The 20,075-nt window shown below is 39.1% G+C and overlaps 1 protein-coding gene across 2 annotated transcripts in view; it reads left to right on the top strand.

Annotated features, from left to right (window-relative positions):
* Positions 1 to 20,075, top strand: part of bi (T-box transcription factor bifid) — a 65,808-nt gene that overhangs the window by 8,595 nt on the left and 37,138 nt on the right. For both annotated transcript variants that reach the window (XM_017254638.3, XM_017254636.3), the window contains exon 2: positions 19,948 to 20,061. In XM_017254638.3, coding sequence (XP_017110127.3) covers positions 19,948 to 20,061 — 114 coding nt within the window. The remainder of the gene's footprint in view (positions 1 to 19,947; positions 20,062 to 20,075) is intronic.

Here is a 20,075-nt window from a genome sequence, read left to right as displayed (position 1 = left end):
TAAAAACTCAGCTGACGGCGACAAAACGCAATCAAAGTGCACTGGCCTGACCCACCCGCACCACTGCCTCAATTAAGTGGGCGTGTCCGCCTCCCATTTTTGTATTCTTTTCACTTTGGGGCCCCAAAGTTCTCGTCTCCTCGACTCCATATTAAAATCATAGTGCGTGGCAGGAGGGCGACAGGACGACAAGACTTCGACAGGGTGGAGGTTGGTGGTGTGGGTGAAAAGGGGTCAATTGGGGGGTGAGCAACAAAAATTTCGTTACAGTGCATGGCAGCAGGCACCACCCCTCGATAGCTCCACCATCTTGGAAAACGTTTTTCATAATTGTGTTAAAATTGTCGTCCTTCAGAGGGCGGGTATCAAAAGGGAAAAGGGACCAACTGTGTTTAGTAAAATTATCGATGTGCTAAGTTGACAAATAACCCCCCCTTAAAAAAACAACACCCTACCACATCCAACCCCCTTTCAAAATTATACGTAATTTGCTTTAGTAACTCTGGACATTTTTCCATACTTTTTTTTTCAACATTTTTTTTGTTGTATATTTTTTCTTCTGTTACCTTTCAAACCCCTTTTTACGCTTGACAATTTTCAGTTTGATGAAAAATGCATAATAATTGGCATAGCGATAGATGCATATATAGTACATAGGTGGCTATATGTGTGCGACTGTGGAGTGACACGTGTGTCGCATTTGGAATCCGCTGGTCATCGAGGTTCTTGGAAAATTCATGAGTCCGTTGGGTAATTTGCGCGTAATTTGGTTTCAAATTGATTTCGCAAGGTGGTTTATTGCTGGAATTGCTGGAATCTAATAGATACCTGGACATATCGTTTATGCCCAAAGTTAAACCGTTAATTATAGTGTTTAGACTATTGTCTGGGTATTTTTGGGGTTAATTGTAGAAATGGGGTATAGGGTTCACATCCCTAACTTCAAGAGGTTCAATATGATTGATATTTATCGATTTTAGAGGAAATATCTATTCAAAAGATATTAAAACCTTATTTTTCAGTATCTTTTCTCAAATCCCTAACTTAGATAGTTACAATCTGCTCGATTTATAACCGCTTTTGATAAAATTCCTATTGAAAAGAGAAACAAATGTAATTTTCGATATTTTCTCTCACATCTCTAACTTGGAAACCTCTCGCATCAATAAGATAACAATAACTCCAATAAGATCGATCGATAACTATCGATTTCCTTTACAAAATCCTCTGTTCATCTCTGTTTTTAATATCAAACTAACCCTGTGGCCTCAGGGTCTTGTCTTTTGTAAATATGCCTTTGTACTCTTATTCTTTTAAGCCTTTTCTGATGAAAATTTTTTCGATCATGGCCGCCGACAGACAACCCCTCGAATTCGATCAAAATTAACACCGCACCCTAAAATCTTCAACCATATCAAAAACCGAGAAACCCGTTTCATCCGCACCACCATTATCACCACCACCACCACCCAAAACCCAAAAACCAAAAACCCAAAACCAAAACTCAAATCTAAATCCAAATCTGAGCTGTTGACGGCGCTGCTTAAATTACAATAAAAATGTCATAAAAAAATTTAACAAATTTAAAAGCCGGAGAGTGAGAGGTGGGGGGGAAGACATTAAGTGGCATTAAGCATTTTGGTGGCTGTTAATTCAAATTGCATTTACGCCCACTTGGAATTAAATGGAAATTAATTTGACGAACACCAAAAAATTTCAGTTTTGTTTTCGGGGGCGGTGAGGGGGGGCCTTTTGGGCCATTTTTGGATCGGCTAATTAAGTGGGCGCTTCCGTCGGAACGGAAGTTGCAAGTTGGTAAGTTTTTTTTCGGGTTTCGGGTTTTGGAAAACTGAAGCGCAGCCCGAGTGTCTAAACTTGGCTTAATGGGCAGCCAAAATGCCGCTAAATGGGTTTTGGTCTAATCGAGAGAGAATTCCGCTGTTTACACGCTCCGCTTAGCTAATGAGATTCCTAGTTTTATTTTAAAATTTTTATATTATATTTATTTGTGTGGCTTTTAAAAGATAAGGAATATAATGAGTGATCATGCCAGGTGGCTGAAAAGAAATAAATTAAATGAAACTTCTGGAATATGGAAAATGGTTCGAAGTTCGAATCCTAAAGGCTGTTTGGGAATTTGAAACAGCCCGCCTGGAATGGAATATTTAAAACGCATTTGTAGGATTTTTTCTTTCCTGTTTTTTTTTTATATATGTATTTTTTTTACTTGTATTTTTTGAATGCACAAAGCAAACAACGCAAAATATGACAACCAACAACGACAGCAACAGCCCAAAAACGATGACGATGATGACGTCCTTATAATGAACAACATGAGTTCAGAAGAACCCCAAAAAACTAAAAAAATTAAATAAAAACTTTAAAAAAAAACCAAACAGAAAAAGGAGAGCCAGCAAGTAAACCCAACAAAAAAAAGTTTATACAAAGAATGGAGCAGGAAGGAATACCAACAATAACAAAAAAAAAGAAACCGAATTCCATGCAAACGAAAGAGAGGGGCCTATGCGGGCCGAAAGAGACAGCAACAGGAGCAGCGAGGACGAAGACGGAGACGGCGTCTTTTTGGCGCCAGAAAAATAACGACAATGCCTGACGAATGTGCGTGGTTAGCTGGGCTGTGGAGTCTGCTTTGAAAATCGAAAGGGGGTTGGGGGCCAAAAATAAGGGGGGTTACAATGTTGGCCAAAAATATAGCAAGGATGTGAGTCATGTTTAAAGATATCTTGGGGTTTTCATAATATAACCAACTTGAACTTTATTATTTTTTTAAAATGTTTATATATTTTTGAAAAATGCTACAAATTGTTAAAGAACGATGCATTTTATTCAAGCTTAATATTCACTGAAAAAAATTTATGCAATTTCAATAAAAAAAATTCCCCAGAGAAAGGAGAAAAAGCTTCCTCTTTAGGGAAAATAAATAAAATCAGAGAAAGTGATCCAGAGCAGACGACCAGCCAGAAGAAGCCCAAAAAAAAAAAATTGCCAGAAGAGCCAACAACAACAACAACAAAAAGAATAAGGAAAAACAACAACAACAAAGGGAAGAAGAGCCTTCTACAGGCTACAGCAGCGGGGACTAAAAGAAATGTCAAAAACAATGAAAACGGTCGAATGGATTTGACAAACATTTCCTAGATGTGCGCTGGCAGATCAAAGGGATCTGCCGACGTCGGCAGAGAGCGGCCGACAGCGCCGATGCTGCGTCGACGCAGCCATCCCCACAGCCAGCAACAAAGTCAGACCAAGATCGCAGATGCCACATCCCAACAGCCATCTCTATCGCACACTTTTTACGCAAATTAGTCAAATTAGCTAACCCTCTCACTCTAGAGAACGAAACCGAAAGCTAAAAAGCATCCTTGTGATCGCCGGGAGGATCAAATCTCTGTCTCTGGGCCATTGTTTTGTCTCCTTTTACCTTTAAAGCACTGGAAAAAAATAAGGGGATAAATGAATGCTTTTTAAAAAGAGGTTATATAAAGGGTTTTCTCATAAAAATATATCTAACTTTAGAATCTACTTTATTGTAGATTCGAGTTCCATTATTATAGTTAAGGTTCCAATCTACCAGGATCTATAAAGATGAGATCGATATTTTATCGATAGCTTTTAATTTTAAATATTTTGGAGATTTAAGAATTGTTCTTTCTTCTATAGAACTTTAATATAAATTCAATTCTTTCATAATTTTAAGATCATTCTTTTTACAAAAGTTTCTTAATAAACCCATTATTTTTTTACAGTGTACTCTCCTTTCTTCACATTTTTTTTAGACATTTTTTATTAGCTTTTTTTTGGGGCTTGTCTTTTGTCTCGTGGCAAATTCACGCGTTCGGGGCAAACTCGGCTTGGCTTTTAGCATTAGTTTACACTTGATTAGAACGCTAATTGGCCCAAACAAAAAAAATAGAATATAAAAAAAGGGCTGACAAAAAACGAGACCCTCACTGGCTCACTGAGCTGGGAAATTTTCGCGGAAATACTTTTGGGTTACCTCTGGGCTTTTGATCTATGCGATATACCTGAACCTGATCTTATCTTTAAGTGGCGGTCTTTTCGATTTTCCAGAAATTAAAGGTATCGTTTTCAAGTGGCGTTGTTAAGATATTGATATAAAATAAATATAAATGGTATAATATTATAAAGACAAGTTCTATTTTGATATAAACCTCATAAGTAAAATTATTATTTTCTTTAAACATTGTCTTTTAAACCCTTTGAAAAATGCAATTCTTCTTAAGATTCAGATTCTTCTGCTGCTCTTGTCTCTGCCTTGGTTAGCAGTGGCGCAGGCAGAGGCAGCGGCAGAAGCAGAGACTTGGGGCTTGAGGCGACGCTTTATGAATTTTAAGTGGCAAAAATTGACGAGTTGCTTTGGTTTTATTTTTTCTTTATTATTATTATTGCGGCTCTGGCATGTATCTGTATATGTTCGGGTATATATATATATACATACATATTTATTTAATATTTTCTGGACTGAAAAATTATACAAATTGTATGGGGCATTTGGTGAGTTTTAACAGCTCTGCGTGTTCTGTTTGCCTGATTAAGTTTACTGCCAAACCACAAAACTACAAAAACAATAACAAACAAAAATACGTTTTTGGTAACATGCCCCAGACCTAGCCCCCCGCCCCCGTCCCAGCCACACACACTACCTCCAATTTATGTTGCCACTTGATTTTTATGAATAAAAATTCTTCTTATTTCGGTTTTGAGTTTTTCTGGGAAAATAAAAATCAAATTTATGTAGCACCTACACACTCATACATCCACATTCATGTTGCCCCTTTGCCCCATTGCCCATTCAAGTTTTCTGATTTTTCCTGTCAAGGGTTTTCCACAAGGGAAATTAACACGAACCCAAAAGGCAATTACGCACGCACATCTCGGCGGTGTGAGGTGGCACGGGGTGACTAGCGAGGGTCCACTGTTCTCCTTTTTTTTGAGAGGGCAGTGGGCACTGGGTTTTAAAAACAGTGGATTTCATGTTTTTTAAAGAATTTTGAATGATTTATTTAGGTTTTTAGTAACTATTTTGGGAGGTAAGGAGCTTATTATTTTGATTTATTAGATATGGATAATATTTATTGATAGTTTTAGGTAAAAAATTCATACTAGAAAGGTTGAAATATTTGAATTTAAAATTTTTTAAATTGTTTTTGATTTTTTGATATAAAATAATGTTTATAAATACTTATAGGTAAATAATTAATTGAATAGGGTTCTAAAGTTGTGTAGTATAGATTGTTTTTGTTGTTTAAACAATAAATAATAAAAAATATTCAAAAAAATATTCGTGTCTTTTGGATTTAATAAAATTAGATTATTATATAGACTCTATATACGTTAAATATATTATAAAGACTCTCTCCATAAACTCTTTATAGACATAAGACTGTATATAACTCTTATGAGCCTATATAACTACAATAAGACTCTTTCTTATAGACTATAAGACTCTATATAAGTTCAGATTATAAATATTGAAAATAATATAGAAATTATTAAAGTAAAATATATAAGCTCCTTGATAAAATATTTAACAAAATTTAGTTGCATTTTTTTTAAACAAATTTTTCATATTTTTATCTTAAAAATAAGTGTTCTAATTTTTTTTATCCTTGGGGGAGTAGCTACTGTAGTGGCACTGAACCATGCTTGTCGTTTGTGTTGCTGCTGTTGTTGTTGTTGTTGTTGTTGTTGTTGTTGTTGTTGTTGTTGTTGTTGTTGTTGTTGTTGTTGTTATTGTTAGGTGTCAATGACGTGCGCTATCAGTTTTCATTCATGCCCCAGTCTCTCCATCTCCCTCTCTCTCTCTCTTCTCTTGTTTTCTTGCCACAAGAACTCTGCAATATTTGCAAGCTGCCTTCTCGCTTCCACCCAGCCAACCCTTTGCCACCCACTTCCTCGCTCTCTCCAAGAGAGACTGTGTGTGTGTGTGTGTAGTCAATTAACGGCAAACAAAAGTTTTGCACTCTGCTGCGTTTTTCCACCCACTAGTGGGGTGGCAAAAAACAAAAACAAAAATAATAAAAAAATAAAATGTACATATATGTTTGTATGTTTTTTTTTTGTGATTTTTTGCAGCAAAAGTTTTTCGCTTAATGCTTTACATATGTCTGTTTTTTTTTTGTTTGTTTTTCGGTTTTTTGTTGTTTTTATTATTATTATTTTGTTGTTGTTGTTGTTTGTCTGGCTGCATCGCGTTAATTGAGTGTGAAGTTGGGCTTTTGTTGTTGTTATTGTTTTTCGCTGTTGATTTTAATTGTTAAGCAACAAAGGCGCGAAATATGTTTTAGCTGTTTTGGCTTTTAATTAAAGCTGCCAGCTCCAAAAACAGCATGAAAAAAACAACAACAACAGAAACCAAAACTGTAACCAAAACACAACAGCAACAAAAAGTGGCAAAAGCTGAAGTTTGCGTGCAAGTGGCAGCAAAGTGTTGATTTCATTAAAAGCAATTCCAATTGCAACAATTGCAGCAACAACAAAGTCAAAGTCGAGCTCACACTTTGCCCATCATTCTCTCTCTTTCTTGCCTCTATCTATTATAATTATTATTTTATTTTTTTTCTGTATTTTGGCCCGATCGTGTGTTTGGAGACTTGCACTTAATTGTTGCACGGAGTGACGTCAACGTCGACGTCGCTGCTCGCGTTCCGTTGTCACTTCAATCTCGAGTTAACAACTCGATTACACGCAGCTCTGCCGCTGTCGACGCCTCTGTCAACGCCGCCGGCCATGTGCAATTTTTTGAATTATTAATGAATCTCAGCAACGGCCGTAATAAAACAGCAGGAGCACATCTAAAGGTGTTTTTTTTGGGGGTAACGACTAGGCAATACCTTAGAATTTTCTTTAAAAAAAAAATTAAATAATTAAATGCTAGAGTTAGCTAAAAGTTAGCTAAAAGAGTTAGCTACTGACTATAAATAATTAACTTATTATCTTATAAAAGACAGCCGAACTCTTAGAAAATATATATTTCAGATGCAAACCACTGTTCAAGGACTATAAGCATCGTTAGAAAAGATAAAGCTTTAACTAATTACAAAAAAGTATCTCAAAGTAGCTCTAAAAATTATAAATTCATAACAAAAATATTTAAAAGGAAGTCGAACTCGTACTTAGAAAAAATATTTTTGAAATGCTAACCTTTTTTGAAGAACTAGGACGATAAATAAGCTTCAAATCGAACTTTAAAAGTATCTCAGAGTAACTTTTAAAATTAGAAAATACAAAAATAGTTAAAAAGAATTTGAACTTGTACTCAGAAAATGTAGTTAAACAAATAATTATTAATTATTACTGCTTATAAGCACTACTTTTTAAGGTTTTCTATGAAAATAAATAAATAAAGCGGAGTTCGAACTCTTACTTGGAAGATAAAGGACGCCCAGCTAATGAATACAAATTACCGCAAAGTATCTCTCAAAATCTCTATCTCTATCTTAAAAATTAAATAAAACAAACGTCGAGAGGTGTCAAGCCCTTAACTAGAGATATTTTTAAAGTAGTGCAAAATAAGTCCTAATTTTAATAGACTCTTATAGACCAAAATTCCAGGGTAAGCCAAAAAGCCCACCTGAAAAGAAAGAACGAAAAAAAAAGAAGAAGAAAAAAGAGCAAGTGCCGAGAGTACAGCAGCCGGATCGTGTTAATAAAAAACAATTAATATTAAGTGTATGTTTAGTGGAGCTCTTGGCGGTGTTGCTCTAGCTATTATTATTGTTGTTGCAGTTGCAGTTGCATTGTAGTTGCATTTTGCAGCAGTATGTAGCCTGTAGCCGGCAGTTAGCAGTTTTCAGGTTGCACTCGTTGATTATTTGTACTATTAGCGCGTTGTCAGTAGAACTCGTTATCTGCCGTCTCGCTTTCGCGTCGCGTGTAATTACTTTTAGTTGGTCATAATTTGTCAATAGCTATTTTGTTGCACTGCCAATTGCCAGCCAGGCAGTCAGTCAGTCGTCAGCAATCGCACAAGCCCCCCCCCCCCTCCCCTTGCAACAACAGCGGAAGTGCAAGTGTGCAGGAAGAACCCCACGAGCGGGCGAGCAGCGGGGTCTGAAAAGTGGAACAAGTGAGGTGACAGGCAGAAACAACTTGGCAACAGCCAAGGGAACTGTGATTGACAGCCCATCAATTGTGGGTATGCTGGCTCTGGTTCTGTCTCTGTCCAGGGGCTTCATTAGCCTACTCGCTGTATGGCCATTACTCGTTGGTCGCCACTCGTTAATGGTGATTATGCCCATAGATAAATTGTTATTTCCACAATTGATTTTTTCTAATTATTGGGTCAAGATTTGATCGACTAGGTAATTGTTTTATTTCTCAATAGATTGCTTCCAAATTGCCACTACTCGCTACTCGTTGGTAGAAACCGTTAGTGTTATTTGTAGGTTATCTTAACCCATCCAATTCGTTACTCGTTACTCGCATCACAAATGCTCGCTAATTAGCATAATTGAGATACACAATGGGGGCTAATCCTCGTTTAGCAATTCCCCCCACTCTTCCGGTTCTCTTTCTCTTCTCGCTCCAATGGGTAAATCCCTCTCGCTTAACCTGTTCCCGCTACCCTGCGCCGGCGCCAGAGCGCTTCTTTTTTTGTGGGTTTTTTGCGAGAAAATTCGCAAACAAAAGAGAGAAAGAGACAATAGTGGCGAGGACGCGCACTGAGGAGAAGGTCAGCTGCCCAAAGGGGATCCGATCGCAACCCTCGAGGTTTGTTTGTTTGTTGTTGTTGTTGTTGTTTGTAGCGCCAGGTAAGCCACATCCTCAACTGTCCGATCCTCGTCCTCAATCCACTCGTCGACGTCCTGCCATCCACCACTGATCCCTCCTCATCTATGTCCGATCATTCTCCTCTTTAGGCTCCTCGTTTATTTTGTTTGCTTTTCGCCTTGTTCGGTCTGTCGTTTGTATCTGCATTTTATTATCATCAAAAGCCGCTGGGCTTTTTGGCTTCCTTGTCTGCCTCCAAGATTCCCTTCAAAGATCTTCCTTTCCCCAAAAATTCCCAAACTAATGCCTCTGTCCGTGTGTCCCTCTGTCCGCTAGCTGCTAAAATTTTGGCCATAACTTTATGATATTTTAAGATATTTGAATCGATTTTGGTTCTAACTATTCAGTTTTTAGCCAATTTTTGATTTTTTGGGTACAACACCGTCTATTGAAAGGTGTCCGTTTGTCCGCTTGTCCGTTAACTAGAATATTGGTTCGTAACTTGGTCAGACTTGAAGATATTACAGTGAAATTTTCAGCCTAGCTTGGGGTTTATATGACAATTCGGTTCTAAAATCGGTTTTAAATAGTTTTCGATTTTAAAAGGCTATTTTCTTAAAATACTTTCCCTGTCCGTCTTATGTAGATATTTGGATAAAATATTCAATATTCATGTTAAAAAGAGGGTCCTTCTATATTTTGAAAAGTGCCAATTGGAGAGCCCTTGTCGAGACCCATTTTCTTGATTTATCATTCGGTTGGATCAGCTGATAATGTGAGCTTTAGTTTGTTGTTCGCTTTCCGGGGCTGTGGTGCTGAGCTCGCCCCCTTTTTTCGCGCCAGGAGCGGCCGGCCAGCGGAGGCATACTGGCCTGGCCAAAAGGTAAACAGACCACAAATTGGACAGTGGAACACATGTTTGGCGCGTTAAATGCTCGAGCGTGTTATTTATAACGTTTTTTATGCGCTCAACAGCTTCGCATCGCATCGGAGCCATCCGGGCCAAGTTGCTTCTTGCTTTCTTGCTTCTTGCTGGTTGCTGGTTTTGTTGGTAACAGCCACCACCACCACCCCTCTTCCTCTTAGCAGCCCCTCTTACCTTTCGGTTTGTTCTGTTTTTTGTTTCAGTGCCGCCCGTCTTTTGGCTTCTACATGATGGTGTTGTTGTTCTTGTTAAGACGCGTGTACCCAGTTGCCCCTCGTGTTTTTGTTTTGGCCAGTTGCTGTTGCCGTTGCTGTTTGGTCAACACCTTTTGTAGACTCTGGCTTGAGGCAAAAAGAACGCTCTTCCTCCCGCTTCTCTTCCCAAAAAAAAAAAAAAGGAAAAAAAAAAACGGCAGCAGTTGTAAGTTTCTGTTGATTCTTCGTGTTGCTCGCATGACCGCAAAAATATGCGTATGCCTGGTACCTTTTTTGGCCTTATGACAGCCATCGGTCATCAGGGCAGTTCCCGAGTCCTTGAGCACAACTGTCGCCTCGAGGAGATCACGCAATCACCCGGGTATTGAGAAGAATTCCCATTTCGAAATACTGATCGGTATCTCAAAGGATACAAGGATTCTACTCGCCAAGTACCGGGCATTAATATCAAAAGTCAGAGAATATGATTTTGTGGCAGCTGCGGCTACCTAATCCCCTCAACTCCAAGGACCCAGCCAGCAAAGTCCAAGAAGAAATCCAAACAGAGGGAGACACATCTGGGGGAGACACAAGACAAAGAATTGAACAGGTGAACAGTAGATCTCTTTGGCCAGATTCTTCCCCCGGGGGTTGTATTCTTTTCTTTTTGTGTAAGCTTATCAGGAGAGTCTGGGTGGAGAATGGTAGGAGGTTTCTCCGAATCGTGTTGATTTGATTTATTTAAAACCAAGAAACGTGAATTTATCGCTGTTCGATCATAAATAAGAATTATATAAACATGCGTTTGGGTTTCAGGGTTTCTTCATTCTTCAGAGATTCAGGGTTTCTCTGCACCACCCATACTTCTTTCTTAGGCTCCTCTGTGGGTTGCAACAAGTTGCAATATGTGTTGCAAGATGATGATGATGATCGTCGTAATGACGAGGCACGGAATTTCGCCGTGTGTGGGACACATTAGAATCCGGTCCTTCGGGGCCTTCATATACGTATCTACCATACCTCACCCCATGTCGGTTATGTTAACAACATTTAAACGCAGCTCGTTTAGAATCTGAAATCTCGGTGCTCTCGGTCCATTGAGAAACTGGAAACTGGAACCTGGGTTACAGGCAACTTGCAACTGGCAACTGGGATCGGGGCACTTGGGAGGAGGTCTCTCTCTCTCACTATGTAGTTGGGAACGCGTAGCCGTAGCCCTCCGTCTTGCTGACTTTGAGGATTTATGAGTGTCTGACGTGTGTGATGACTGTTATTAGCCGGGTTCGCATCCGCGTCCTCTCTAACCAACTCAACAACTCAGCGACTCGACAACTCTACAAGTCGACAAGTCGACAACAATCGCACTAACAACCTACGAAATTATTCAAACACTAAGCTTTTAAAGCTGAATATAGGATGGGATTAGGAAAATAATATTGATATTATTCAAGAAAATAATATATATAGTCAGAAGAGAATATTAATACCCGGTACTTGGGGAAGAAAAGCTTAAAGTTATCTTGTTTAAAAAAAGAAACTGGTATACATCCAATAAGACTGTTAATAGACGGTACTTGGGAGAAAAAAGTACTTTATAATAAAGAGTTCAATATATGGTTTTTATATATCTTAAAAGACTTTTTATACCCGGTACTAAAGGGGACAAAATACTTCATAATATAGAGTTTTTTCTTGAGAAAACTATAATATTCAATCAATACCCGGTACTCAGGGAGAGAAAATACTTTAAACCGAGAGGTTGTTTTAAGGAAATACTTTACCTACCAGAAAAAGCAACAAGTATTAATAGTATTTTTATTGAAAATACCCTAATCTCTCTAGTTTTTTCTTAAATATTTTTTTTAAGTGTAGAACAACCTCCACATTTTGCAATCTTTTTTTTTGTAGAGCTCTTTAAGCGGATGTGCGGATGTGTGCATCGACATGGCCATCACTGTATCCTCCCCACTGCCACCTGCCCCTGTTCTCCTCTAGGCTACCCACACTGCCCCATCATCATCATCATCGTCGCGATGATGATGATCATCATCTTGGTTCGTGATCGTGATCGAAATAAGGATATTCCTGCTTTGGCTTTATTTTTAAAAGCAAAACAAAAGCAAACAAACAAAGAACGCGTTAATGGCGCCTACCACCATAATTTAGACATTAAACGTGGGCGCTGGGGGCGTGGCCGCTATCGGGATTGTTTGTTTTAGCGATTACTCACTGTACGTCAAGTTAAGTGAAGAGGAGATACAAAAAAAGGATTGAAAAAAAAAGGAAAATAAATCAAGGAGGGAAGGGTTCACATATTTTATTTAAAATCTATAAATAGATTATATTTTATTTAGTTAAAAAATGTATAATATAATTATTTAAATAGTTGACTTGTTTTTCCTTTGAATTTCTTGAGACCTTTAAACCAAGCAAAGTTTCTATTTAATGTCCCCCGACTCTGGACTACTGCCCACCTCCTGGCCAGCCCCCTGCCCACTGGCCACGCCCCCTTCGAAGCAATTCAGAGCATCTTGAGCTCATCTTTCTTTATATGGTCGCTTTGAGCTCACTTGAGCACTAAATGCGCATAAATTACTTACACTTTGGAAGGCAAACATTGACAGCCAGGCCAGAACCAGAAGAAAAAAAGCCCTAAAAAAAACGCCAGTCAAGACAGGCTTCCACGCCCCTTAGAAAACACCCACCCACCCACTTTCCCACCCTTGGCACTCCAACGAGCCTGGCCAACGAGCTGCAAAACATTTGACGCACAATTTAATTAAAAAAATAAGAAAAACTGTTTTCTGCTTTTCATTCCCATGTCATGGCATCTCTTTCGCACTCACTGCTCTCATTCCGTCTCTTTCGGTGGAAAATTTATTTAAAAGTTGGCCATAAATAATTTAGCACCCAGTTTGGGTCGTTTTTTTTTATGGGGGTCGTTGTATCTATGAGATACTTTGGCCGGCCCCTCGGCTTGGGGCTTGGGGCTTCTCTAGAGGTTCGGATTTTGTCGCAAGTTGCAAGTTGCAAGTGGAAAATGCCACTTGGGGCTTGTGTTTATTAGCCTGGCCTAAACCAACTCCACTTGAAGGACCTAATTGAGGTTGAACCAATTACCAGTTTTTCAGAGTTTACTGGTTCTATAAATTTTTAAAATGATTTACATTTAGTTTTTCTTAAAAACAAAAAAATAATTCCAATCCAATTAAAAACCAGACAAGATACGGCCCGCATTTCCAGAATTATTGGAAAATTAATTGAAAAAGGAAATTAGTTTTCATTACAATGGAATTGTTATCGTTTCATACAAAAGGCTTTCCAACTTTGAAAATGAAATAAAAATTGCCACTAAATTGTCGCCACTTTTTGCCTATCTATTTGTATTTTTTTTATTATTATTTTTATTGCTATTTTTTATAGTTGGAATATACGTATTGGCTGACTGTGATTATTGTGCGAAAAGTCACACAACTGGCGAAGCCAACGGCTTGAATATTAAACGGATTCGGTTTTAAAAGCCAACGTACGAAACTGAAAATTATTAATAAATGAATGTAAATAAGCGAAGCTCACGCACACACCACACACCAACTGACAAATCAAAATCCAAAAGCCCCATAAAAAAATATTAAAAAATAATGAAAAAAATAAACGAAAAATGTTTAAAAAAAAAAAAGTTTAGAACACTCGCGTCTTGCATGCAAACAAGGCAGCGCAGTCGGCGGCGACGCCGGCGTGACAAGTGTAGTGTAAGCGAGAGGGGTGATGGGCGGACCAGAGCAGCTGATACTGACCAGCAGGGCAGAAAAAAAAAACAAAACAAAAAAAAGTTCATAAAAAAAGCACAAAAATAACAAAGCAAATCGGGCAACATGCCAGCACACATGCGGGGGCGTCTCTCGGAGGCCTCTCTTTCTGGCCAACGGCGGCGGCGTATGGCGGCCAAGAGGGACAGCAACAGTCCAAAAGCAGAGCAGGTGAAAAAAAAAGGAAAGAGAGCGAAGGTTAGATTTTCGGGCAAAGGGGTGCGGGAGCTTATTAGGGGGTGTCACATGTGCACATGTGTTTGTGTCAATTGACCAAAAATGATGGCGACCAAAAAAAAAAGCCTTTTTTCTGCAAAAATGGCGCATATATATATGTGTGTGTGTCGTGAGCCGCAATTATGAGCAATTATGAAAAAAAAAAAAAAAAAAAAAAAAAAAAACAAAGGCTGAACAAACAAAGGCAGCGACAATAAACAAAAAAACACAAAGGGGTGGACCTTGTTTGTATGTCAATTTGGTGCACCCCACCAACACAACACACAGAGGCACGTGAATAATTATACATATTGGCGATGTCCGGCATTACCTCGAGGGCCCGTAAATCAAATGGCCACTAAAATCCAGTCCATTTCGATCCGCCTGATCTAATGGAAATAAAATTCGAATTACATAAGCATATTATATTATTTTCAATATTTTTATGAGCTCCATTCAAGGCGAAAATGTTGCGAGATTTTCATTTAATTTCATTGCGGGAATTATGGAAATTTTTATTGACACACCATAAAGTTATACAAGAGCTTTAATATAGTTGTAATGGTTAGTAGTTAAGGGAAATGTAATATATGTATGTATATTAAACAATAAATAGAGTTGCCTTTTTTAAAAAGATAATAAATCTAAAGGAGGTTCTACAAGCCACCCAACAAGAATAAAAGCTATAACCATATCCGAAACGGAACCTATTAAGATTCATCTTAAGTATTCATCTTAATATTTAAGGGAACTATATTTCAAGAATAAATATTAATACTTTAGTTTTAGAAGATTATAAATCTAAACCTATATAGCCTAGTCCTATAATTTGTTTTTAAAAAATATTTCCCTGATAACCGACTCTATAAACCCACCCAACAAAAATATAAACCTCAAACCCAAAACCGAGAAAAAACACTTCAAAAGTGACATTTTTAGCGCACTTGTTGAACATCCGCACTTTGTGGCCTGAGGTTTCGGTGTTTTTGTTTTTGTTTTTCGGGTTGTGACCTCTTCCATTCCAAAATCCCCCAAAACACAGACAACATAAATCAGCAACCGAAGCCCAAGTGCGACCTCTGCTGCCCCTGAACCCTTGTCTTTTCTATATTTTCCGCTTATCTGCGTGACAACTGCATTTCAATTCATAACAATTAAGTTGAACAAAAAAATAAAAATAAAAACTGAAAAAGAAACTATTCTAATCGGTTGACAGGGTTAACGGGGTTAAGCCATGTTTTTGTGGGTTTCCTCCCCAAAAGAAAAATAAATAAATAATACAGAAAACAAAATCATGTGTGATTTAAGAGGGACACTTGCCACCTTATCGTGCCACATTTGCCGCGATGACAGGCGAACAAAATCTAATCACTGAAAGTCGATACGGAGCAAGGAGATTTTTCCAATTGGGGTTCTTTATGGGAATAGTTCCTAAGGAAGGGGGTTTTTGATGAAAAAATACCAGAGGCACTTGAGATGCCTAAAATAGGAGTGATAAATAGGAGTGTATTTATAAAAACAAGAGAGACTGGAGTTATTTTTATTTACTAGATATTGATAATAATTGATTCTTATTGTCTTTCAATATAAAACATACATGAATTGTATTTATAGTCTATAAATTATAAATTGTATAAAGCAGCTGAATCTTTTCTTATAACGTGAAACCTATGATCTATATTTTTAAAATAATTTTATTTAAAGAGTTTACAAATTATAATCCTTAAATAAAATTGTAACCTTTCTAACCGAGTCAAGCCTATTTTCTATTGATAATAATCGATTATCGATAAATATTTCTTAATCTATAACCCCCTAGTTCTAAAAGAGCATTTCAAATTCGTTTAGATTCGCTTGTTAAACGCTCCCTCTTTAAAATGAAGCGATCAAATTGTAATTGCAACCGATTCCTCGCCAAATTTGATTTATTTTTCAGGGTCAAGGCATCGTCGTCTATCGATATGAATATAAAAATATGAAAAAAGAGCGATAGTTTTTCCCAGACAACCTGCTGCATCTTGGCAGAGTTTGTGTGTGTATTTAGAGCCCTGGGATCTTAATGACATGGCCATCCATTTCGGGCCAAAACGAGACTCTCGAGTGGGCGTTACCACTAACTGACAGACTAAAACAAACGGGCAGCCTGTTTACGAGGACTTGGGGCCGTGGTTATGCCTTCATAAATTGTTTTATTATTATATAGAGTTGATATATGGCCCAGCCACTTGGTCAGTCAGTCTGGGCTCAGACCCAGTCCGTAGTCCGAAGTCCTTAGTCCCATTCGCAGTCCCGGTCCTGTCCTGTCCTGTCAGTTTATTGGTTTAACTAATTTGCCCCGATCCTTACCTTGTGTGTTTCTGTGTGGGTAATTAAGGTTTATGATGCAGCTGCCTCTGGGCCTCGGCCTGCGTATGGGTATGGGTATGGGTATGGGCCTGGTCCCTAGTACCTTTCGATGATCCTCTTACACAATACACAAATTTGTCAAATATCCACAAGATTGATCTCCTCCGTCCTGGCCGATAATTTTTTGTGCAACAATTTGCATGCAATTGTCATTCAATAAAATTCAAATTAAATGCAATGCAAAAGCGTTGAATGAAAATAAATAAATCAACTGCCCCGGAGACAGATGTTCTAGGCAGGCAAATGATGTAAGAATGATGTTATGCACCCTTTTCGGCCAATGTGTTGACAAAACTTGGCCAAGAGACATTCAAGAAACTCGACAACAATTTTGTTGTCACAAAGCCAAACTGTCAACGAGTCGAGTCCCCGGTTCCCGGTCCCTGGTCCTCGGTCCCCAACCCCTATTATATCCTCACCGATCTTAACAATTTTCTTTAGCAAAGTTCGGCAGGTGCTACCTTAATCCCCGCTCCACTGTCTTGTTGACAAAAAAAAAAACATAAAACGAAAACGAATGCGTTTTGCAGGCCAACCTCTTGTTGGTTTTTCTCCTTCTGTTTGCCTGCAGCTTCATTTCTTGGTTTTTTGTGTTTTTTTGGGCGGCTGTTTGATTGACTATCAGATAATGTATTGACGCTTCTAAGACAGATCGACCCCTCACCTGGCCCGATCTGGAAACAGGTGCGTTAATAGACGCCGTTTAGGCAGGGCAGGGTCCGAGACCCCAAAGAGATATGGCAAGCACAGGACATTGCCAGGACATCGAGGACACCGAGGACACTTGGCAAACAGATGCCACCACCTGGCATTGCTAATCGATTACATGGGTAGCCAAGATTTAGATAAGTAGAGTGCCCACTGTACTCGCCGCCGGTGGCGACTTCAACTTGATGAATGACTCAATTGGGGGATGGCTTCTTCAGCAGTACTTCCTTAAAGAGATAAGGGTTTTAAAAATATTTTAAATAGATAATAGTATTAAAATAAAATAATAAGGAGTCAGGAATAATAAAGTCTTAAGGATTCTCTAGTCTCAGATCTTAAAAGCCTTTAATCATAAACTATAAATACCCGGTACTTGCAGAGTATAAATGGGAACAAGCCAAAAGCAATTACAACTCAATCGCTGGGAATTTTATTTTCGGTACGGGCTAATTGATTAGCCATTAACCCCTATATGGGCTAAGGACAACTGAGCGACACCTTAATATACGCATCCACACACACAGTCAGACACACCTAAGAAGGAGGAGGAAAAGAAACGCACTGGCACTGGCACTGGCACTGTGGCACTGGCACTGGCTTAATTAGGCTTAATTATGGGCTCTGGGGCTCCCTTTGTGGCAGTTTTCAACTGCCTTCAACACTTTTGGCGCGGGGAAATTGAATTAGCCGGGTCGGCTGAGACCACAGCAAGGATCTCCATAGGGACTGTGGGACTCCAGTCCGTTAAATGTTGGTGGCAAAAACAAACAACGTGGTCAAAAGGTGCAAGTTTTACACGTAACGATTTGCACGAACCTGAAATCTCAGACTCTCGGTTTGGCAACACAGTCGCTTTTTGGAGCCGGGCCTTCAAGTGTGTGTGTATTTGTGGAAGAGGGGCCAACACACACACTCCACACAACACACAACACACAAACGAGAGCAAATCGTTTTGTTGTCGAGCAAGAGCCAAAAACAAAAAAAGAAAAAGCCTTAAAGTAAGGCCAGAAAAAAAAAGGCGAAAAAATAAGCGGCATGCGGTGTGGGCCCAGGAAACTGGCTCCAAAGTCGGCCTCGCTTGGGGCCATGTCTCTGGTCTTCAGTCTTCCAGTCCTCCAGTCTTGCAGTATTCAGTCTTGAGTCTTGAGTCTCCCAGTCTTCGGCAGGCCAGCCTTTTGGACCCTGGTTTCTGGCCATAACAAGCTGCCAACAACTGGCGCCAAGTGCTCAATAATGTTAACGAGCTATTCAGTTAAGACAACACACACACAAACACACTCACCTAAAAAGACAAAAAAATACAAAAAAACGTTGCAAGACAGACGTGCCTTGGTTCCTGGCAAATAAAAAATAATTTGCAGTCGAAAAAGGCAGACACCCTCTGCTTCAGTCTCTCTCCTCCAAATAGAAACATCCTCCAAGATGACGACGAACGAGCCTTCAGACATCAGTCAGCTTGTTAGGTAAAAGGTAGAGGAGCTGCTGCCCCCCTTTTTCCACCCCCCCTCCTCCCTTACACCCCCTTCGATGGCCCCAGTCAGCCCCCGCCCATGTTTGTTGGTTTTTTATCAAAATGCAGTCGCAGCTGATGATGATCTGTGAACATGAACAAGACGTTCGTTAAATTTGATTCATGAGGCGCTCTCGGCCCGAGACTCCCAACCTCAAGCTTGAAACTGCAAAGCACTGGAAAAAAATATGCAAAACTTGTAGTTTTAAAATATAAAGAGGTTTTAGGGTTATAACTTAAAGAACTTATTCAAAACTCTTGTAAGATTCATAATTCTTTGTAGATTTCTTTCCAAAAATAATCAAAATTTAAAATAAAAAAAAAATTTTAAAAGAAAAACAATTATTGGAATATATTATTTAAAAATATTTTTTAAAAATTCTTGGAGCCATTTTTGATTTATGCCATTTTTTAGATGAATTTTTAAAAAAATTCTTATGAAGTAATAAGCACCAATTATAAACTTTTGTTTGGAATTTTCATAACTTCTTTTAAAATTTATTTAGAACCTTAAAAACCTCTTGCTTTGGTATTTTATTTACCACTTCTCTCACCATTTTTTTTCTCAGTGCATTTGTGACTGAACCTGAACCCGAACAGCGATTGAGTGATTGCTACTTAAAGTTATAATTTTCATATTTATGCCCGAGTGTGTGTGTGTGCTGGGCGAGATCTCTCCCTTGGCCAGAGGCCTCTCCTCCCCGAATACCCCTCGCCCAGCAAATGGGTCCCTTTTTGGGTGGATTGGATGTGGATCGGATCGTGGAGGGACAACGACATCGCATCGCCCGCCCGACTCCATCGCCTGTGTGTGTTCCCCCTTTAATTTTTGTGTTTTTTGTATTTTTTTTTTTCTTTCGCTGGGCCATGTAATTTTCGAGTTTGCACATTGCCACCAACATGGCTAATCAACTTGGCCCGGTAACCAGCTCAGCTCTGGCTCTCTTTGGGCCAATTTGAATTCAAGGCTTGGAGGAGCTACGCTTGGAGTCTTGGAGTTTTTGGTTTTGTGGCCGGGACGGGACGGGCCAGGCCTGGCCTGGTCTGGTCGTCGGGTTGGGATCTCCACGAGTCGAGTCGAAACAATTTGTGGCTTGGCGCCACTTGATAACCTGGCCCCGACGTTTCAGTTTTTGGTCTTAAGTTTGTTTGCTTTTCTGGCCGATTCGCTTGGTCCGAATCTGATAATGATGATGATGATGATTGTGGATTGCGGCTACAGCTACAGCTACGGCTACGGTTGTGGCTTTAACTCCAGCCCCAAAGGTGGGCCCCTGAGAACCAGAAGAGGAACGAAAACCCTGATTAATGTTTTATTTGATTATCCCGGCAAAATGACTGCACACCCCACCACCAGACACTATACACCACACACCATCACAGGAACCATGAACCATCTCTCTAATCCTTCATTTCTCGTTTCAGACAAATGTTTCCGCAAATGAAATTTCGTGTTTCGGGACTGGATGCCAAGGCTAAATACATCTTGCTACTGGACATTGTGGCGGCGGACGATTATCGTTATAAATTTCATAATAGGTAAGTCATTACAT

Source organism: Drosophila bipectinata, chromosome XL (genome assembly GCF_030179905.1).
Source record: "Drosophila bipectinata strain 14024-0381.07 chromosome XL, DbipHiC1v2, whole genome shotgun sequence".
Taxonomy (NCBI): domain Eukaryota; kingdom Metazoa; phylum Arthropoda; class Insecta; order Diptera; family Drosophilidae; genus Drosophila; species Drosophila bipectinata.
The sequence above is the reverse complement of the archived record's forward strand: the minus strand, read 5'-3'. Positions and strand labels throughout refer to the sequence as shown.